General features: G+C 43.6%; 1 protein-coding gene across 3 annotated transcripts in view; it reads right to left on the bottom strand.

Moving 5' to 3' along the window:
* Window positions 1-10,619, bottom strand: part of OCLN (occludin) — a 34,927-nt gene extending 24,308 nt beyond the window's left edge. Inside the window, exons 1-4 of one of the 3 annotated variants that reach the window (XM_006124306.4) lie at window positions 10,195-10,619; window positions 8,434-8,526; window positions 6,841-7,525; window positions 5,108-5,269 (exon numbers count right to left, since the gene is read on the bottom strand). In XM_006124306.4, coding sequence (XP_006124368.1) covers window positions 5,108-5,269; window positions 6,841-7,525; window positions 8,434-8,483 — 897 coding nt within the window. In that variant the 5' untranslated portion in view covers window positions 8,484-8,526; window positions 10,195-10,619. Of the gene's footprint in view, window positions 1-5,107; window positions 5,270-6,840; window positions 7,526-8,433; window positions 8,527-9,731; window positions 9,882-10,194 lie in introns of those variants that run through there. The other 2 variants (XM_006124304.4, XM_006124305.4) reach the window with 2 other exon arrangements.
* Window positions 10,620-22,870: the final 12,251 nt, after the last annotated feature.

The following is a 22,870-nucleotide window of genomic DNA, read 5'->3' as shown; positions in this document are numbered from 1 at the left end:
GGATATACACTCTTCAGCAACTGATCTTCAGTCTAAGTCTATATCTACTCTAGCACTTTTGCCAGTAAAACTAAAGTGAGAAAAAAAAAAAAAGCCATCACATCTCTGATTGAGGCAAGCTTCACTGACAGAAGCACCAACGTCAACAGCATTGTATCACAGGAGACCTTACGAACAAAGGGTATGTCTATACTACCGACTTATGTCAATGCCCAAAAGTTGACAAAATAAATCACCAGAGTGTGTTGGCACTTGCTCCCTCTGTGGGATAATCATATCCACACTGGGGGCACCATCATCAACTATGAGCAATGCACTGTGCCATGTTGTGGAAAGACAGAGCTGATCCTTGTGCATCTTGGGGTTTCCCCTCAGTTGTCTCTCAGCCTCTTCAGTTGCCAAGAGCAGCATTATGAGTAGCTCTGTGAGCTCTCCATTTCAAGGAACCTCAAAGCAGCACAGCAACCTGTCCCCCGCTCTCTGTAGCAGCAGTCTGCCTATCACTGTGTTCATAGTGCAGGACAGCACTCCAATGATTTGCTCTTTGTCCTCCAAGAAGAGCAACTCACTTAGCTACTTAACTGTCAGCATAAGTTTCCTCTGAATATTGTGGCAACATACCGTCCCCTCCCCTCTCCACCAGTTTACTTAATCAGCCCCACCCAGGAGCTCAGGCCTGTTGCAGGCTGTCAGATAGTCCTGGAACTTTGAAAGGGAGGGGCGCATGCCTGCAGGGCAGCAGAAATCAAAGCTGAACAGAGTTATTAGAGCAGGTATTGTGGGATACTGGCAAAAGCCAGTTCTATCGACAAAACCACCAGCAGAGTCCACACTGGCTCTTTGTACACAACAAAGGAACCGGAAAAGAAAAAAAGTTTCTTGTTGGCATGGAAGTTTTTTGTGGCCAAAACTGAGTGTTTTTCCAGACAAAAATGCCATTACAATACATATGCTCTTACTGTTTTGTCACCAAAAGGCAGGTTTTGATGTCAAAACTTTGTAGTGTAGACAATGTAACTTATTCCTGGACAACAAACTTTATAGGATAGGACACAAACACTGATGATTTATTTACAGGCAGTCCCCGAATTACGCGGATCCGACTTATGTCGGATCCGCAGTTACGAACGGGGTTTGCTGCCCATCTCCCTGGTCTGCTGGAGACCAGCAGACCAGGGAGACGGGAAGCAAAGCCTCTGAGGACACCGGCAGCGGGGCAGCCACGGCGCGTCTGGGCTGTCCGCTGCCCACGTGCGCCGCGGCTTTGCTCCATGTCTCCCCAGACCAGGGAGACGGGGAGCAAAGCCGGGGAGAATGCAGGCAGCGGACAGCCCAGACACGCTGCGGCTGTCCCACTGCCGGCGTCCTCAGAGGCTTTGCTCCCCATCTCCCTGGTCTGCTGGTCTCCAGTAGACTAGGGAAACAGGGAGCAAAGCCACGGAGCACGCAGGCAGCAGGACAGCCGCGGCGCGTCTGGGCTGTCCCACTGCCCCCGTGCTCCGCGGCTTTGCTCCGGACGCCTGTGGTACAGCAGCTGGGCGCTGCCGGTTGGTCCCGTAGCGCCACTCTGGGTGCTACTGTACCAACCCAGCAGCACCCCAGCTGCTCTGCCCCAGGTGTCCTGATTCAGCCACTGCTGGTCAGTTTCAGCAGCGGCTGAATCAGGGCGGTTGGGGCAGAGCAGCTTGGGTGCTGCTGGGTTGGTCCAGTAGCGCCGAGGAGCGGCACTACTGGAGCAACCCCGCAGCACCCAAGCTGCTCTGCCCCAGGCGTTCCCAAGTCAGCAGCTGCTGGAAATGACCAGCACTGACTACAGTAAGCCCAAGGCAGAGTTGCTCTGCCCCGGGCTTCCTGGAATCAGCAGATGATCAGTTTCAGCAGCAGCTGACTTGGGGACGCCTGGGGTTCTTAAGTTGAATCTGTATGTAAGAACTGGCGTCCAGATTCAGCCTGTTGAAACTGATCAGCAGTTGATTCCAGGAAGCCCGGGGCAGAGCAACTCTGCCTCGGGCTTCCTGTAGTCAGCCGCTGGTCAGTTTCAGCAGCGGCTGAACCTGGATGCCAGTTCCGACTTACATACAGATTCAACTTAAGAACAAACCTACAGTCCCTATCTTGTACGTAACCCGGGGACTGCCTGTATATGCAAGCTATGAGTTTTCCTCTCAAAATGGACATGAACAACTGAAAATTAAAGCATAAAGTTATGACAGACACTCAACAAGATTTATCACCAAAGGAAGAATTGTCCCATTTAAGAAAACTGATGAAGATGGCTTACCCAATGCTCTCAGGGCAAGGTTGGCAAGATGCATCCTGGGAGTCAGATCCAGCCTGCTTAACACTTTGATCTGGCCCACGTACTACATCTGTCCGCTTTCTATTTATATCTTGCTGCCCATGCCACCAGATTTCCAGGAGGTGGCTCAGGCAGCAGGATCCTATTTAAACAGCTCCCAGTCGTGGAGCTACTCCAGCAGGGGCTGGAGCCACAAACCTTTTAAATAGCTGTAGCAACCCCAGGCAACTGGAAGGCAATGCAGTAGCGGTGAGGCCAGGAGCCGCAAGCCCTTTGCTATGTTTTTAATTCAAAGCCTCTGGCCTCAGTAAAGTCTGGGGGCAGGTTACTCTCCAGCCCCACACCTTCTGCCCCAGACCATGCCCCTTCCAGGGATGGAGCCCACCTGTGACAGTGTACCAAATGTCATGAAGTGGCCCCCGGAAGAAATTATTGCCCACCCCGGTCTCAGGGCATATGTGCTCCCTGCTGCAAAGCATAGCCAGGCTACCACAGAGCTATGGACCCTGAAAGCCATCCACCAGGCATGTCCAAAGTCCGGCCCGCGGGCCAATTGCGGCCCGTGTTCTGGTTTAATACGGCCCCACAGGTAATTTGGCAATATCTATGTTTTATGGCCCCCAACGAATCCATATGTATTGAGATGAATACATTGTAAAATCTCAGTTAATGTCAGTTGGTCTAAATCAGTTATAAATATATTTGGACACAACATGTATACTTGGTGTTATGTTCCTGTTCATATATTTTTTAACTTAAAAGTTGACAGACAACCTTTATTACCAATAATATGTAATGTACTTTACAATGTTCCTGACATATATTTCAGCTTCCTGGATTTTTTTTTCCATCTGGCCTTCAGATATGAAAGGCAGAGTGATTTAACACCTGTTTAGATTTGTCATCCATGTGACGAAATGAAAAGTATGCCGTTTGCAATAAACTTTGCATAAAATAGTTAATTTGCATTTAATTTTAATGGTTCAAAGAATGTTAGGCAAAATGGTCGGCCCTCACGCATGTTCACTTCATCAAATCTGGCCCTCTTTGAAAAAAGTTTGGACACCTCTGGCCATCCACTGAAGGAACCATGCCTGCTTTTGTCAGAAGTTCACGGAAACTGCTGTTTCCATGAAACATTTTGTTTCTAACTAATCAGCATATTCTGACTAAAACCTGTTTTTTTCAGATACTTCCCAACCAGCCCTAGCTCTGGAGCTCTAGTCCCATGAGAAAAGTTTTCCAGTGAACCAGGAAAATAGACTTAACCTGTACTTGATTGATATTTCTACTTGTTTTGTTGTTTTACTGAGACTTCTCTCATCTTTATAAAACAGGCAAAAAACAAAAAGGGGAACCCTAAAAAAAAAAAACCCTCTTTCCTTTGTAGTCACTTAATATCATAATAGTGTGCTGTGATAGGATGAGACATAAGATTTGGTTCTTTCAATACAACAGAACGCAATAGGCTGTGTATTAGCAAGCTCCAAAGGAATCTCTCAGATGTGCTTGTGTGGAGTTAAGATTAAAACAAACAAGTCATTTTCAAAATGATCATGAATTATTGTGGCAAGTATGAAGCCAGTACTGGAACCACGGCCTGTTATCCAAAACCAAACATCTACTTCTTAAGCTAAAAGAAGATCACCACCACATATTGGGGGGTTGGGGAGGATCAAACTAGACACCACTCTAATTATTTCTAAGACACAACCAGACATTAGAGGACAACATGTTCACATGCGTAGAATCCAATTCTTCAACTTTAGTGAAAAGCAACTTCCACTATCACTTAAAGCAGGACTGCCCCAAAACAACAAGCTTTTAACCTCATTTTTTCAGCTAAAATTGCTCCAGCCCCCACTGGTTAGCCAGAACCACTATGCCTCATCCTTACTGGTTAACCATTCACATCCCTAACTGAAACCTTAACTAAAGAGAGGCTACTACCTCCCTACACTGAGAAAAAACAAAACACACCAGATAGTCAATCAGGATTTTCAGTTTCACTGGTAGTTTCCTATATATTCCCTTTTCTGCTGTCATGAAACATGAGTAAATAAGTTAAGTAAAGAAAAGACACACCCAGAAACTGTCTCTCCACAACACTTACTTCAAACTATCCCTTATAGCAGTTCCTAAAATAGTTCTGGCTCATAACCTTTGTCCAATGAGCAGAGGTAGACTCACATGAGTCATAACATACTTATGAGGTACACACAAATACTGTGAACACAGTTTCAACCATCAAGAACTCAAATACCCCTGACATTTTCTTTGAGTTATTTTAGATTGCTTAATACTTATCTGGCTTTTTGGAAGAGAGCTCAAGTAAAAGCTAATAAGGATATTCCCTAAACTGGGTAACAGATATAACAATCTACTTCCAGGGTTTCCAGAAAGAATAACTGGGAGACTACACTGAAGTACTGTTGCAATTTTACATGCTTCCTCTTCTATGATCCTTATATCATTGAAGAGATTAATCTGATCACCTCAGAACATCCATTTTACCACTGGCAACAACCATCTATATAAACTGAAAACCACATCTAGTTTAACAATGGCTTTCTGAAGTGCTTTTGCTTTATTTCATGCACAAACTGACTTGTTATTGTAAAGCTGCTCTTAGAAATACGCTGCTGGAATTTTTTGTTTTCAGATTTTTAAAGATTGTATTAGATTTTTTAAACAGGAGTTTTAAACAAAGATGTCACTTATAATAAAGCTGAATCAAATTTATGGCACAGAAACCTTGAATTTGAGGGTTTGTGTCTGTTTAGAATAAGCATCCAACATTAAACTTACCCATTCTTCTACATTGGGGGGATTTTCTTCATAAACCTTTATTTTATCCCAGAGAATGTTCATTTTACCATAATAATTCATCTGATTTCGGGTCTTCACAGAAAAATATATGATTATGGCAAAAGCAACAATAACCAAGAATCCCAATACAATGGCAATAGCCTAAAAAGGAAAAATATGCAGCAGATATTATTTGAATACAAGACCATTTATTCAAGGTGCCAAAAAAAAAAAAAAAAAAAAAAAAAAATCAAGAATGCCGCCTTCTGAAGCTGCACGCCAACCCCCAAGAAAAAAAAACCCCTCAAACCATTGCTTTCTCCTCCCCTCCACATAACAATCAGCATTCTAATTCAAATTAAAATCCCAACATCTTCTCATCATATGAACACCCCCCATTTCCAGAACAATACATGGGCTTTGCAGCATACCAAGAAGACAAAATTGAAGCTATTTAAGACTAGTGGAAGAGTATATTTTGCTGGGAACCTCCCACCCTCTACACACACTTTTACACCTGTACTGATTTCATGTTTCATCCAAGCAGAGCTGGTGCTGAGGGAACCAGCTTTTAAACAGCACCAGCTACTGCTTCTCCACCTCCCTTTGTGCCTCTCATACAGAGGCAGGAGAAGAGAAGAAATGTGAGTAGTCAACTAGATTAAACTATAAGCTTAGGCTTATTGTTCACATCCCTCCAATAGAGTTCTCCCAACCTCAGATAATTTCAAACTGACAGAAGTCAACTTTGAGAAAATTTTAAACAAAACAGAATACCTCCCACACATGTTAAGGCCTCTGCACAGTATGAAAGGAGAGTCCCCAATTCTGCCCAAATGCAGGTCACTTTGAAAGGGAGCACCATCTCATAACCCCTCCCAGATGCCACATGCAGTTTTCATTTCAGCACATTCTGGGGCCTTAACCAGAGAACACTCGGCTAAAGACTAAGGAAAATTGTGTTGGCTATTTAGGAAATGAGACCAGAAGTCTACTAAACTTACTGTTTGAAACAATATAGTTAACGGAAGCATTCTACAAAGAGGTCTGTAGTGCACAAATGCAGCGCTTGTATTTATCTTAGATAATAAAAAGTCTCTTTTAACCATCAAATGAAGGTTTTGAAATTTAATATTTTATGACGTTCCAATAGCCCAACATATTAGAACTGCAATAACTATAATACATTTAATAATTTTTTAAATTTTATCACCACAAAGTCATATTGGTCACCTAGAAGTGGTTATGGCTTATTATAGTGACTTTTTTCTTGCACAGGTGCTATCAGTGCATATAAATTTGATACAAGAGACTAGGTTAAAATACATGGACAAAGAAATGAGATTTACTTTCACATGTAAATATATTCAGAGTAATTTGCTCCTTTTACTGTGATAGAGCAAGGATGACATGGGGCAATGGAAAAAAAAAAAAGATGGCATGCTAACAAATCATCTCTAGTTAAAAAGGATTTAATTTTGGTCTCCTATATTGCAGCTTATATTAATTTTAATTGCACCCATGCTCATGGTAATTTACTATATTCCTGGAAGCTTATAAAAGTTCTTCAGGCTCTTAATTTGTGGGAGAGCAGTAGTTAAAGAATTCATTTGTTTAATGAGCAGAAAAAGTTTAGCTAGATGAGCTATGGATTTTGTACACCAACTGTTTTATACGCAGACATGTTAGGTGTACAATTTAAAGGAAGAAAATAGGCATTAATGTATACATACCTCTTGAGGCTCTACCACACAGTAGTGATACAAGTATTGATTCATAAAGATTCCTGTATTTGTAGTTGTATAATACTGACTGCACAGAGCAACAAGTTGATTGTAGAACACTGATCCTGAAGCTTGTGCAGTTGGGTTTACTGCCAGTACATATACAATGGATGCAATGAATACCAAGAAACCAAGGATAGCACTTATTATTATGACAATTAGATAATATCTTCTTGTTCTGGATGTGCTTGAGTTGGTGACACTTGTTACAAAAATTGCCATTCCAGCAATGAAGCAAAAAGCTGTCATTGCAAGTATGAAGCCTTTAGCAGCTCGGGGCTCAATGTAATTTCCTCCAATACCATAGGCTCCACCATATCCATAACCGTAGCCATAACTGTTACTGCCTCCAAAACCTCCATATGAAGGATATCCAACACCAGATCCCATTGATGAACCTCCATAGAATTCTAAATCCCAAGGCAATGTGGAAGCCACACAAGCAAAAATGCCCACACACATCACTATAATGAGAACTGACATGATCTTTATTATTCCTGGAGGGGAAGTCCATTTGTAGAAGTGTTGCACTTCATCTTCTGGATAGTAGGAGTATGCTGGTTGAGAGTACATGGGCTGAGAACGCATGTCCTCAACATACGTAATGTTGCTTGGTACATAGTGAGAAGGTTTGCTGCAATAAAAAGAAAAAATTATCAACTTAAGTTTTCAGCAGTTGTGAAAAACTGTTAAAAAAACTGTAGTGCACAACACATGAAGTTAGATTAATTCAGGAAGTGGTCAGATTTAGACAGTTTTTAAAGAGTCCTATATTTTTCAATGGAATGCATATATTCCTCCAAAAAGACATTTTATTTTCTCATGCGCTTTTATGATAGTTGTTCACAAATAATATTAGAGGGTTGAAATTAATCCACTCTGACCACTGGCATTTAAAGATTACTGGAATGTGTGCTCTGGAGAACTCAGAGAATGTTTAAGAGTGATAATTTGCAGTATTTATCATACCAAACAGTAGGGCCATTTGTAAAGCTATTTAGAAGGAAGGGCACTCAACTTTATAATGCCTATCTGATTTAGGAGCCTAAATCTCATTTTTAAAAGGAATGTAGGCACTAAGGAGTTTCAACCCCGTTGATAGACAGGTATTGCAACACTGAGTGCAGCAATCACTAATTAATTGTGGGTCTGGCCCACGAAAGCTCATCTAATAAACCATCTTGTTAGTCTTTAAAGTGCTACATTGTTCTGCATTTTGCTTCAGCTACCCCAGACTAACACGGCTACATTTCTATCACTAATTAACTGTTGTTTGATTAGTTTACACATGGAAGAGACAAAAAGCATCCTGTAAAGTGGTAAACAAGCTATTAGAACACACTATATGTGCTGGACAGACATTTCCTTTTTTGTTAAATACGTAGCCAGATATAGGCTAACAGCAGCAACTTGAAGACAGTTGACACAGTTACTGTTAACAATTGTATAAATAAGCTGTTAAAGATATGAATTTCAACTATGTACACTTGCTTATCTGGAGTTATTTAAAGTAGTAACCAAAGAAGAAAAGAGAATATTTACAATTCATCTGGTCGATAAGGTGGAGGACTTTCAAAAGGTCTGGATGACATAGTTGAAGTACTGGTTCTCTAAACTGAGACTTATTTTTGGTACCTAGGAAAAAAAAGTGACAATTACAAAACAATCTAAACAGCTTATTGACATTATAGTTAGTATGATCGCCTTATACTATACAGATGGCTGTTCAATTACTAAAAACAGAAAGTCAAATCCACAAAAAAAAATTTTTTCAAGGACTTCCAATAAATAGAGCTTTCCACTCCAAGGTACACAAACAGTTCCTAAAATATACAAAGACTCCCCTTCATCATACAGTGCTTTAACACAGTAGTTGATCTTAACTATGATTTTTCCCCAAAATATCTTGAAATATGTAACATCTTAAGCTAGATCTCAAGTAGGAACACCAATCAAGAATTCTTCATGATCACCTACCATTTTCTTCTTTTTTGAAGGGGGCATTAGTTTTGCCCTTACCCAATTTGTTAAAATATTGACCTAAAATAGCACAAGATTTCAGATGACCATTGCTCTAGAAGATGATGCTAGATCAATGCTCTGGATTTGATTACCTCTAGAGGTTCCTTCCAGTTCTATGACTGATTAAGTCCAGCAAAAGAAAAGAGCAACTAGCAACTTGTTATTGATGCATTTAAGAGAGTGGCAATTTTATCTCTCCTCCACCCGAAAGGACAGCAAGTACAATGTTTTTGAAGGTAGAGGTTCTTGGTTTTAGAGTCAATCAATCTGTGGATTGTTCCAAGAGCTCTATTTTAAGTTATCCTTTTAAAACTATAGTTTGAAACAATGGTTTCAGTCCCTGAAGTGGGTATCTCCATTAATTGCTGGAGTAAGAAGAGCCTTTCAGTTAAACATCAGCAAAACATTTCATAAACGTAGTTATGGTGAAAACAGATATTTCAACCAAAATGTAATTTGTTTCAGAGCAGCCTTGAGGTGATACTACAGTGAGAAAAAGGAAAGAGCACAAGACATTAGCTGCAAAATAATGCAGAGTTTCTTTGAGAGGCAAAGAAGAATTTAATGTACCTGTTCCTGTGCATACCAAAAATCTCTCTACTGAGAAGAAAGCTTTCATAACAGACTGAATGCCCTGGTAGATTTGACATTCTTGAGGAAAAAGAAAATATATCTTAAGGAAGCAACTTGTTAAAAAAGGTTCATCTTTGAACCGACCATTCAAGAAGGACTTACTGACTTCTTTGAAACGATCTGGCATTTACAACTTTTGTGGAAACTACATATTAAAATCGTATAATAGATTTCTGCCTCCTTACCTTACTCTTTTTGGAGGAACTTGCACATCAGAGAACAATAACTGAGACGAAACCCTTATTACAGTGCACAGCCCTAGAACCAAGAGGCAGGCTAAGGTACAAAAGATGTAACTGAAGAATCATCCCTGGTGTCACAGGGACAACGCCCAACTAATACAGAACTGAGTTTAAATATGCAACTGAGCGTTTAAAGAAATAAGATCTACGTATGATCTGGCTATAATAATGAGCAATGCACAGTAGTACCCTAGAGACGAGAAGTATCAGCTTTTTTTTTCTTATTTCGATATTTCCAATCACAAGCCGTAAGTATAAACATTTGGGAAAACTTTTAAGAATAAGCCAGAAGCCCTTACACTTGGGCATGGATGCGGTTGGGAGAAAGGGACGACCCCTCCCCCCGACCCTACACAAAGCAAACACACCAGTCACCAGACACACTCTACTCTTGCCCCCATCGCACCTGGATGTCCCGTTCCGAGATTTGTAAACCGCTTCGGTCCAAGAGTTCATTTACCTTAACGCCAGCAGCGCACGCACCCGCTTACGCTCGCCTGATTCCCAGCTTCCCTGCTCTTTAATCTCTCTGGAAGCAGCCGCTGCTGTAAGCCCTCTCCTCCCCCCCGGTACCAGCCGCACCCCGCCGCGGTGCATGCGCCCTGCCCGCACACCTAGGGCTCGAGGACAGGCGCACTCACCCCCCCCGCCCAGCAGCTCCCGCCTGGAATGCGGGGTGGGAGCCGCCCGCTTCGGCCGCACTGATTGGCTGCTCCCCTCCCCTCTGCCAGTGGCGCGTGACCCCTTCAACTGAAACTCGGCAGCCCCAGCACCAGGCAGCGAACAGGTTGATCCTGCAGCGAGCGCGCGGAGGGGGCCGAGAACCAGTTTCGAGTGAGGATGGACTCAGCTCTGAGAGTCTAGTGCAAACAAAGGGCGGGCTGGGGGCGTGCCCGAGAACCTCCCAGCCGCGGGCGAGTCGCTCCCCGCCCTTCAGTGGTGCCAGCACACACTCAACTCACTCTCCCCCTCTGCTGCCCGGCACCGCTCCCCAGATCTGGAGGGAGGGGGGTCGCAGCTCCTAGCCCAGCAATCCCCTTTGGAATTGTTTGCAAAGTGTCTCTTGGACTGTAGACATAACGCACGAATGGGGAAGAGGGGTTAGCGCCCGGAAAAAAGGCACCTTTTAAAATGATGGCTAGAAGTAGGCTGGTTCAAATTCGGGGAGAGCAAAGCCAATGCCACCCTTTTAAAGCAGTAGTACTGGAAGTGGCTCGGGGCTGTTTCTATGCACCTCTCCCATTGCATGCACCTAAAGGAAATAGAAAGAATAGTGTCACAATATATTAACAGGCATTTTATAGATATAGCTAAAGATTGAATTTAAAGCAGAAGGGTTAGACAGGTACAACACCTATTCATGGAGCCACTAGTATAGACAGTACACTTTTTTAGCTTAATTGCTAAACACTGAGTAAGAAAGCTAAAAAAAATAGCTACATAAACTTTGACTGTGGTCAAAGGTGTAAAAGGTTCACTTTCCTCAGCACTACCCTGTAGCTATGAGGGTCACACCCCCACTCCAAAGGCAGCGAGGTTGAGGAAAGATTTTTGCCACTGACTATTTGGGCATGTGAAGTTCCTAGACCAGTGATACTCAGACTGAGGCTCCCAAACCACAAGTGGCTCTTTATTTCACTTCTTGTAACTCTGCAGCACAAGATATTAAAACACTATGGTTAATAATTTTAATTTAAAAACCAGGAAACATTTACTATGCTTTTAACCAAATATAAATTTGCTCTGAGTTAACTAATCTGTTGTTTATTTATACTATATATAGTACTATAGTAAATACAAAAATGAATTCACACTACTGTGGCTCTTTTGGGTAATGAAGGTTTATAATTTGGCTCCTGAACCACTGAGGTCTGAATATCACTATCCTTAGAGCAACAGAAAGACCACTTTGGGTATTGGTTAAACTGAATAGCAGTTTTGCTATACCATCTTAGCACCCACACTGTAAACATGACTTAAGAGTGTCCATATACATAACTTTCCCCTGTAACCAAGGCTCAAACTAAAATACATTTTAATTGCAAGCAAAATAAAATTAAATGGAGACAGTGCTTCATCTTCCTTGGATGCTGTACTTACTTCCTGCAGGGAGAGTCCTGTACTTGAAGATTAATCAACTGTGGAGATGGACATTTAAGTGTCACATTGATATCCCTAGAACAGTGGTCTCCAACCTTTGTAAGCATGAGATCACTTTTTTAATTTAAGTGCAATCCAGGATCTACCCCAAACCAAAACATGCTTGCCCTGCCTCCTTCCCACCCCTTTTCCATGGCCCCACCCCTGCTCACTCCATCCTTTCACTCTCCCCCATCCCCACTCACTTTTATCAGACTGGGGGCAGAAGGCTGGGGTGCGGGATAGAGGAATACAGACTCTGACCTTGAGCTAAAAGATCTGGAGTGTGGGAGGGATTCTGAGCTGAGGTAGTTGAGCAGCAGGGGGGTTCAGGCTCTGGGAGGCAAGGGGACTATGAGCTAGGGTAGAGATTTGGGGTGCAGGAGAGGTTCAGAACTGGGGCTGGCGTTTGGATGTGGGCTCCAGCTGGGCACCGCTTACAACAGATGGCTTCTTGGTGGTGATGCAGGGGACTAAGGCAGGCTTACCCCTGCTCCCAAAAGCAGCCAGCAAACTCTCTTCATCCCTGCCCTCCCCTCTCCCCCAACTATGTGGAGATGGGGTACAGAGTGGGGGGAAGGACACCCTAACTTCAGCACCCCGTCCTCTTCTTGTTCCCTGCACAGCAAGCAAGAAACTCCCAGGGGTGGGGCACAGCTCCAAAGCAGAGGGCAGGAGCAGCACGGTAGTGCTGAGAGGGGCAGATGAAGTGACAGCATTTGATAGCCTCCTCGCCACACCTGTCAGGATCACCTGTCAAAGGCTCCAAGATCTACCAGTAGATCCTGATCTACTGGTTGGTGACCACTGCCCCAGAACTAACTGATCCCAGAGGCAACTAAATGAGAAAGGCCCCTTGCTACTGTTACAAAAATTCATATAAAAAGGGAATGAAACAAAAGAAAGGACTATGCAGCATTTTAAAGACTAACAAGATGATTTATTAGGTGATGAGCTTTCATGGGCCAGACCCACTTCCTCAGATCAAATTCTGGAAGAGAATTGGCACGACCATATATACCAAAGGAATACAATGAAAAAAAAAGTGAACACATTATAAAACTGACAAATCAGATTTAGAACAGAAGGGGAGCGAGGTGGAGGACTAGTATCCATGAGATAATGATACTAGGGGTGATAAAAATCTATTCTAAATCTGATTTGTCAGTTTTTCTATCATAAGAGCATAACCAAAGGAGGAATAAGTTTCCACACAGGATATGGGCAATATGCCTTACTTGTATTCACATACCTACAAAAATTGCCTCTTGGAACTAGAAAATAATCCGTTTCTATGTCCACTCAATGCACATTAGTAATGACATTAATTTTGAAGCCTAGTCTTATGAAGTGAATAGAATGTTTGGAGATTAGACAAATCTAATTGCTTGAATTAGTCAGGGGTTGATTTCTTTGCTCTGTAAAGTCACCCATCTTTATTATTTATTCCACATGTTTGTATGTTGATATAGCAACAGCAACTTGATCAAGGCATATCCTGGTAATTAATATTGCATAATCAGCATCATAGAGAAGAAAGATTAGACAAGTGTTTTCAGTGAACTTATATTCAAAGTAGACAAAACAGAAAACAAAATAGTACACTTGGCGATTAGAGGACAGATATCTCTGAATGGAATTTTTGTTCCTATATAGATAGCACTTCTAACATTAGGAGTGGATTACAAATAAACAGTATCTAGAAGTCGAGCCTTTTGTCTCTAGGATTTTAATTATACCCTATACAGCTGAAATTGCAAGTGGAATGTAGGTGGGCAGAATAGTTACTTAGATAACCTATCAGAATGTAAGTATCCAAACTGCTATGATTTCTTAGAAAATCATCACAAATTTATCAATGATCAAAATAATTTTATGTTTTGTCTTAAGAACAGTATCTGCTATGGCATAATGTCCCTATCACAGGGCTGGGCAAAATACGGCCCAGGGAGCCGGATCTGGCCTGCCAAGCCACAGGCTGCAGCCCATAGACGGCCCTGACTGGACCCTCAGGCAGACACAGCTGCCGACTTAAACACAGTCCCTGCATTTCTCTGCTCTGCAGGGAGGTGGAGGCTTCTGTGAGATCACCCCACTCCCAGCCCAATCCTCAGGTCCTATTGGCCAGAAAGAACCAGCCAATAAGAACTGACCTCAGCTAATCTCTCAGCTCCGATTGGCTGGAAACAGCCAGTCAATCGGAGCTGAGAGATTGGCCTGAGAGACTGGGGCAGCCCGATATGAGAACCAGGTGGAGGGAGCAGCCTGTATTTTCAAACAGATTGGGGTGTAGGCCAAGAGGCACTTAGGTAAACTCCTCTCAGCTAGTGCCTACTTCTGGCACCCCCAACCCATCCTGCACCCCAACTTCCTCCCCCAGATCACCATCCAAACCCTCTGCTCTCTCTGTTCCAGGTGACAACTCCCTCCCAGACCCTGTACCTCCTCCTACACCTCTCCCCCAGGCCAGAATCCAATCCTGCACCCACACCCCCTCCTTGACCCTACACCCCAATCCCTTGACCCAGGTTACAACCCCCTCTTTCACCCATACACCCGCTGAGCCCTCACACCGTCTCCTGAACCCCAGTCCCTTACCCTGTGCACCCAACCTTCACCCTAGACCCTCCACAGAAAAGTGCAGACCTTGACCATTAACCAAAATCTTGGCATGGCCCCTACCAAAAATTTTTATATTCCCTGATCTACGGACTATAAAACTAAGCGTTATTTAACAAGGACACACTCTAAAGTGAATTAAACAACAAAGACAGGAACTAAAAGTGGCCTCTCCTCTCACTGCGAGTAAACCTTAACATTGTAGTTGGTGAGCACACTGCCCTTTTGAAAAATCAGGCCAAAAATATGGATTTAGCAGCTTAGATTTAATTCCTGTTTTTGAAAATCTTGGCCCTCTGATACAATCAGAGGGATGATCCTACAAATGACAAGGAGTAGGCAGAGCCCTATTTGCTGCTGTGGGTGGCAGAAGAGTACATCCACATACTTTTACTTGCAGGATCAAGGCTTAAGTATACATTTTTACAAAGAGTTGCAAGAGCAGCATGTTTGATTTCCTTGATTTCTCACCTCTCTTTTCAGTAGTGTACCTTCTAGTTGTTCAGCCAAAAACTAAATAATCAGGCCTAATTTTATTCATAGATAAGAAATAGTTATGATCACAGAAAAATATTCAACTATCAGACCCTACTTTATAAATTAGTTTCCTCAAAATGAATGTTCTTTTGTCTAACACTATGAACACATATTTCCTGTTTAAAATTCAGAACCTACTCTCATATGACTCAAAATAGAGCTTTGCGGAGCAGATTATACAGTACTGCACAAAGCATAAAAGCGACCTCTCCCACTTCTATTATGGGTTTTCTTAAGTATCAGCCTATGCCAGTATTTACGCACTAGCTCAAAGTATAAAATCTGCTAGACCATAGACATATAAGTAGTGTAAAAATAAAACCATTCTTTCAATTATATTAATGTAGTCATTCAGACTTTAATTCTTCACATTTATGTATATCTAAAGTAGTTCAGAGAGCTCTGACAACTTTACAACTTTTAATTAGTAAGTGGTATATTGTAATACTTTTCAGGTCTATTCTGAATACTAAAAGGATTATAACTCTGCAAAGACTCACATACGTGATTAACTTTCTGCATGAATAGTTCCATTGACTTCAGTGAGACTATTCACGTATGGAAAGTCAAGTTTGAGTCTTTGCAGGATCAGGTCTTTAATAGTGCATTTAGGTTTAGGAACACAGTGGAGAATGAGCTTAGCAAATAAGCTATAGTGCACAATAGTCAAGGGGCTCATTCATGAGAACTAGCTCAAGATGGGCAAACAATCCATCTCAGCTTTACAAAAGATTACCTCAGGGCTGGGCTAAAGAGCATGCAAATTCTCTGGGATTTTATGCAGACTTCACAAGTCACAGCTGCGCTAATTACTCTCCCCTGGCAGCAACAAGGAGAGAGAAATTCTTCTACCATCTTCTACCTTTTTTGTCAGGGGACCTAGAGAAGTAGCTAACTCAAAGTCTGACTTCCATCAGCCAAATTTGGGCCATTTCCAATTATATTTATAGCCATGTAATTAAGGTGTTAGAGAAAATGGTATTGATGACAAATGACATACTCAGTCAACAGTGAACCAACAATATTGCTAGGGAAGCATTGTGGTGCTAGAGATGTTTTACAAAAGTTAGTCAAAACCATTACACTGACACAACTAATATTGAACATCCCAAGAGACTATTTAATTAAACTTTTAAAACAAGAGTAGGAGTTTCAAGGAGTAGCCAAGTTAGTCTGTACAGAAAAAACAACAACAAATGGTCTGATAGCACTTTATAGACTAACAAAACATGTAGATGGTATCATGAGCTTTCGTGGGCAGAGCTCACTTCTCAGATGACCGGAGTTTTGAGTTTAGGACTCAAAGTAAGTCCAGACACTATAAGAGCTACTGCAACCAAATTTTGCATGGTATTACCTTTCCTCCAGAAGAAGGTTTTAAGGTACTGTGGGAGGGTATGACGGGGGCCCCACTCTCTCCTCCCCCACCCGCATTAGGTTTGCCAGTGGCAATGCGCTCCCAGGCCACCACTATTCTGGGCCTGTGGCGCTTGCGCAGGGCGGCGGGTTGAGGACCGCCCTCATAGCGCAGGTGCACCTCAGCTGGCATGCAAACCAGCAGGCAGGTGGACCGGGGCGGGGGGGCAGGGATGCTGGCATGGAAAACGGCGCTGACACTGGCACCAGGCCAGACACAAGGGGAAGGGAGAGAGATGGAGGAAAGGGAAGTAGGAATAAGGGATCTTCCAGAAAAGGGCTTATTTTCTGGAGAATCGCATCTAGACTGGCGCTTTTCTCCGGCAAAAACCCCAAGCCAGAAAAAAGCGGCAGCCATGTAAATGCAAATGCCGCGGGGGATATTTAAATCCCCCGCGGATTTGCAATTCCGAAGTGTCTCGTTACCATCCCTTTTCCGGAAAGGGATGCCAATGTAGACACAGCCTTGATGTGTTACATTGCTGTGAAGCCAGCCAGCTGCTGTTCATACCGTGAGTGGGACTCTTCTGTGTCTGGTTCCAGCCATCAGGGTTAGACGTGAGCTCTGAGCTTTTGCTTGCCAAGGCAGGGCAGGTGGATCCCTGAGCCATCCTTGCAAAGAGAAGTCCCCTTGCTACTGGCTACATGACTGGGTACTGTTCTCGTAGGGGCTGGCTGCTTGGTCGTGGAGGGAGGAGGGTCCTTCTGCTCTCAGAGGGTCAGGTATGGGCCAGGAGCCCCCAGGGTCTGTGGCTCAGGGTCCCCTCCTTTCCTAAATTTTCTAAATTTTATTCCTCCGGTTTCCCGAGCAACGCCGGGTAAGTCCAGCTAGTTACCCATAGTCCACAACTTAGACCCCTCCAGTACATTATACACAATCTACAACCCATCTTGGAAAATGATCCTTCACTCTCAGAAGCCTTGGGAGAAAAGCCTATTCTCACTTACAGACAACCCCCTAACCTGAAACGAATTCTTTCCGGTAACCATACCATACAACCACATCATAAACATCCAGGAACCCAGCCCTGCAACTAAACACGATACCAACTCTGCCCACATGTCTATACTAGCGAATTCATCACTGGAGCCAACAACATAAGCTACCAAATCAAAAGGTCATTTGACTGCACATCCAGTAATTTGATCTATGCCATCAAATGCCAGGGGCATTTGACATGCACAGCAGAGCAGCTTGTGCAGAGCTACTTGTCTCTCCCCTGGCCAGCTTCTTCCAAATGCCTACGCGACTGCGTACTCCGTGTATGCCTAAGGACGGCCCTGAATACACACAGGGAGCCGGCTTGAAAACTTCCCCAATGTACCCGCTCCCATCTGCCCCTTTGACTCCTCCGCAGGAGCCAGTGATCATGGGAAGCCAGCTTTTTTAAGCTGGATTTCCACTGAGCACTGGCTCCTTCCTGCCCCCCTATGCTGTTTCCTCTGCCAAGCCGCATGCCCCTCCCCACAAGCTGCTGCTGCCGCCTCCCACAGAGACAGTAGCACCAAGTGGTGATGTGCACAGGAGGGCAGCTTGTGCGGAGCTACCTGTCTCTCCCCTGGCCAGCTTCTTCCATAGAGGCAGCAGTGCACAGGGGCAGGCAAGAGCCCTCCCCATGCTGTTACCTCTGTAGGAGGCAGCAAAGGGGGATAGATGGCTCTGTGGAGCCAGCATCCACAGAGAGCTGGCTTAAAAGCCAGCTCCCCGCGTCTGCTCCCTCCTGTCCCTCCCCCTCCCTCTGTTGCCTCTCTATCAAAGGCAGTATGGGGGAGAGGTGGCTCCACTAGCTCTCCATGGGCACCAGCTCTCACCTTCCTTCCTTCCCCCCCCCCCTCCACCTCTGATACAGAGGCAGCGGGGGGGGGGGGGGGGAAGGAGGGGCAGCAGGGAGGAGAGGAGAAGAGGCTGTGTGTAGTCATGATTAACCAATAAGCCCAGACTTACTGGTTAATTGTGTAATCAACTATATGCTTATATCCCTAGAGTGAATCATCCCACACTCATCCTGTATTGGTAGCTTCTGTCCCACGGGTCTAGGCCTGGTCCTCTGCTGTGAGTGCTGTGATTTGGCATTGTGATGCCAGAAGAATGGCTGGGCCAAGTTCGAGTGAGTGGCATTGTGAACTACTCTCTCATATTTAGCCCTACATGAGAGAAGCCACTGGGTGAGTTTTTTATTTAATTTCATTTTGTTTTTTTTTCTTTTTATTTTGTGGTGGTGTGCTGTTAAAAATGAGGCTTTAACTGTAAAGCATCACTCTGGAATTTACACACACATTTGATTTTTTACATGTTTATATTATGTGAAAAGCTTCACCTCTCAAAATCTGAGTCTGTTCTTTCTTGTGGAGGGTTAGCCCTGAGTTCAGGTAGTGGCTGTTCAATATTCTAGCTTTATGTTTCTCAGACACACCCTTAGGTGCAGACCCTACCACTCTCCTTCAACAGAGTATTTTAAGTGTTGTTGCCTTTCAATGCTAATGTAAAAGTAATCCACAACTGCTGCGTAACTTCTTCTCTTCTAAAAGAGAATGTGTGCTACTTATATATATGGTAAAGTTCTATTTGCACTGGGTTAATATGCAGATGAAAAAGCTGCATTTCATAAATGAGTCTTAGAACTTTCTGGACCATATATTCGAGTATACTTCTAAATGCACTATTTACAAGGGTTTTGTCATTGGGCAATTATTTTATTTTAAAATTACAGATTCATGTGCTGCATGAGCAATTTTGTGGACTTGATGTACTGCTTTTCTTATAATTATTCTTTGTGAAATAAAGTGAGCTCTGGGGTGCAGCTAGGGATGAGGGAATTTGGGGTGCAGGAGTGTGCTCTGAGCTGAGATTGAAGTGTTCAGAGCATGGGAGGGAGATCAGGGTTGGAGCAGGGAATTACAGTACAGGGGATGTGATCATTTTGGTTGGGGGTACAGGCTGTGGGGTTGGACTGAAGATGAACGGTTTTAGGGTACAGGAAGGTGGTCTGGGCTCAGTTCAAAGTGTTTGGTACATGGAAAGATGATCAAGATGGGGTCAGACATGCAAACTCTGGGCACCATTTACCTCAAGCAGCTCCTGGGAGTAGTGGTATGGCCTGCCTCCTACTCCTATGTGGAGGCATGGCCAGGCAACTCCACACATTGCTGTTGGCAGGTGCTGCCCCTGCAGTTCTCATTGGCTGCAGTTCCCAGCCAATGGAAGCTGTAGAGCCAGCACTCTGGACAGGGTTGGTGTGTGAAACCCCCTGACTACCCCTACGTGTAGGAGCCAGATGGATGACTTTGCTGCTGCTTTTTGGAGCTGCGTGGAGCCATGCAGGCAAGGAACCTGCTGCAAGGCTGACCAGATTTTTAATGGCCCAATCTTCACTGCTGACCAGAGCTGCCCAGGTCTTTTTTCAACCTGGACCTGGTAACTGTAATTTAGATAGACCAGAATGTAATTGCTAAAGTAGGAACTTGCTTACCACAGCATGCCTAATCCTCCTACTCTTGGTCTGGTAGTATTTTATAGACTAACAAAACATGCAGATGGTATCATGAGCTTTCGTGGTCACAGCCCACTTCTTCAGATGACCAGAGTTTTGAGTTTAGGATGTGCACACCCAAAATAAATAGGAGGGAGTGAGGAAGGAAAAAGAAGGAGGGGGTGGGAGACAGGGAGCAGAGGGTATAGAAAATCAGGAAGGTAGAGGGAATCAGTAAGGCTGTGTCTACACTGGCCAGAAGTTCTTGTGCAAGTACACTGACGTTCTAATGTATGAAATCAGTGCTTCTTGTGCAAGAACTATGATGCTCCCACTCAGGAAGAAGCCCTCTTGCGCAACTGTTCTTGCACAAGAGGCCAGTGTAGAAAGGCAACATGAATTTCTTGCGCAAGAAAGCCCTATGGTTAAAATGGCCATCAGAGCTTTCTTGTGCAAGAGAGCATCTACACTGGCATGGATGCTCTTGCGCAAAAGCACATCTCTTGCACAAAGGCACATGCCAGTGTAGACACACTCTTCTGGAAGAGTTTTTGCACAAGAACTCTTCCGCAAAATCAGCCGCTTTTCCAGAAAAACTTGCCAGCTGTCTACACTGGCCGCTTGAATTTCCGCAAAAGCACTGACTTCCTACTGTAAGAAATCAGTGCTTCTTGCGGAAATACTATTCTGCTCCCATTCAAGCAAAAGTCCCTTTTGCGCAAAAGGGCCAGTGTAGACAGCTCAGATTTGTTTTCCGCAAAAAAGCCCCGATCGCCATTTTTGCATCCGTTACAATCTAGATGCTCTGTTCCAAAAATGCTTTTTATGGAAAACTTTTCCGGTAAAAGCATTTCCGGAAAATCATGCCAATCTAGACGCAGCCATTGGGTTAATGCAATTGCAGGTTAGTTGTATGAGAGGGGTCTGGTGGGGGCCAGTCTAATCCCTATTGGTAGGAGGATGGTGGAAAAAGTCCTTGGGGGGGGGGGGGTGTCACATGACACCTTTCACTTTTGGTCATGTGTCTATCTTGTCCCGAGAGTGTTGCCTCCAGAGGTGTGGCTAACGGGGTTCAGTCCTGCAAGCCAAGCATTGGAGGAGTCTCAGAGGAACCCTGACTCCTAGCTCAGTCAGCCTTGGCTGGCCAGTAAGACAGATTTAGCCATCATGGACTGGTAACTATGCACCGTGTGTGGTGGTGGGGAGTTTGTTTTTAAAGCATATGCTAACTGCTTCTCTGCTGTATTCTCAACAAACACAGTGTATTGCCTTCTCCCCTGAAAAAGATCCTATGTGCTTCTTATAAGCATAACATGGTTACACTTTTATACAAATGATAGTTAACATCCCTAGTTCACTCTGCAATCCTCCTCCAGGGCCTCCCACCTCCTGGGAATAGCCCCTGGCACCCTGTTCTCCATAGGATAAAACAAAACACTGCAACATTCCAAAACAAAATTAAATAAAAATGTGTTTTAAAAAAAATCACAGGGCTCAATTCATAATACCACTAAAATGTTAAATCTAATTCATATGAACCTTCTGATAAGTACCTTATAGATTTATTGGTTATTTGTTCAGACACACATTTTAAGACCAACTCTTAAAACAAAAGAATACCTATAATATACTTAAAATGCACATACACATTTTGTCCACTTAGGCGTACAGTTTAAATTCTCAGCTGTCAGAACCTGAGTCTAGGTTCTTGAACTAACATTTATTTGGTCATATGGCATGAACATTTGTATTCCTGGTTATCTTTTACAGCTGTAGCATAATACAGCTCTCAACTATATGGGATCAACAATGCGACCAAATTAACAACATACTGGGAAGTCAATTATCCTTCTTTCATATCTTGAGTATTGAAACCCATCACCATGGTATTACAGTGGCATACTTCTTTTCATTTTAAGTTGCCCCCTTTTCTTTTAAAAGGACCGGGGGAAGGTAGTAGTGGCCTTGAATTACAGACACTTAGGCTGTGTCTAGACTGACAAGTTTTTCCGCAAAATCAGCTGCTTTTGCGGAAAAACTTGCCAGCTGTCTACACTGGCCACTTGAATTTCCACAAGAACACTGACTTCCTACAGTCTGAAATCAGTGCTTCTTGTGGAAATACTATGCTGCTCCCATTCGGGCAAAAGTCCCTTTTGCGCAAAGCTTTTGCGCAAAAGGGCCAGTGTAGACAGCTCAGATTTGTTTTGCACAAAAAAGCCCCTATCGCGAAAATGGCGATCGGGGCTTTTTTGCGGGAAAGCGCGTCTAGATTGGCACGGATGCTTTTCCGCAAAAAGTGCTTTTGCGGAAAAGCATCCATGCCAATCATAGAATCATAGAATAATAGGACTGGAAGGGACCTCAAGAGGTCATCGAGTCCAGCCCCCCGCCCTCAAGGCAGGATCAAGCTCCGTCTACACCATCCCTGACAGATGTCTATCTAACCTGTTCTTAAATATCTCCAGAGAGGGAGATTCCACCACCTCCCTTGGCAATTTATTCCAATATTTGACCACCCTGACAGTTAGGAATTTTTTCCTAATGTCCAATCTAAACCTCCCCTGCTGCACTTTAAGCCCATTACTCCTTGTCCTGTCCTCAGAAACCAAGAGGAACAAATTTTCGCCTTCCTCCTTGTGACACCCTTTTAGATATTTGAAAACCGCTATCATGTCCCCCCTTAATCTTCTTTTGTAGACGCTCTATTCCGCAAATGCTTTTAACAGAAAACTTTTCCATTAAAAGCATTTGCAGAAAATCATGCCAGTCTAGACGTAGCCTTAGGCTATGTCTAGACTAGGTAGAATTTTCGAAAGAGGATATGCACATTCCCCAAGAATTTGCATACATTCTTCCCCTCTCACTTTTGAAAGAGGCTCTTTTGAAAGTGAAAGTAGT

Source organism: Pelodiscus sinensis, chromosome 6, assembly GCF_049634645.1.
Source record: "Pelodiscus sinensis isolate JC-2024 chromosome 6, ASM4963464v1, whole genome shotgun sequence".
Lineage (NCBI taxonomy): Eukaryota > Metazoa > Chordata > Testudines > Trionychidae > Pelodiscus > Pelodiscus sinensis.
The sequence above is the reverse complement of the archived record's forward strand: the minus strand, read 5'-3'. Positions and strand labels throughout refer to the sequence as shown.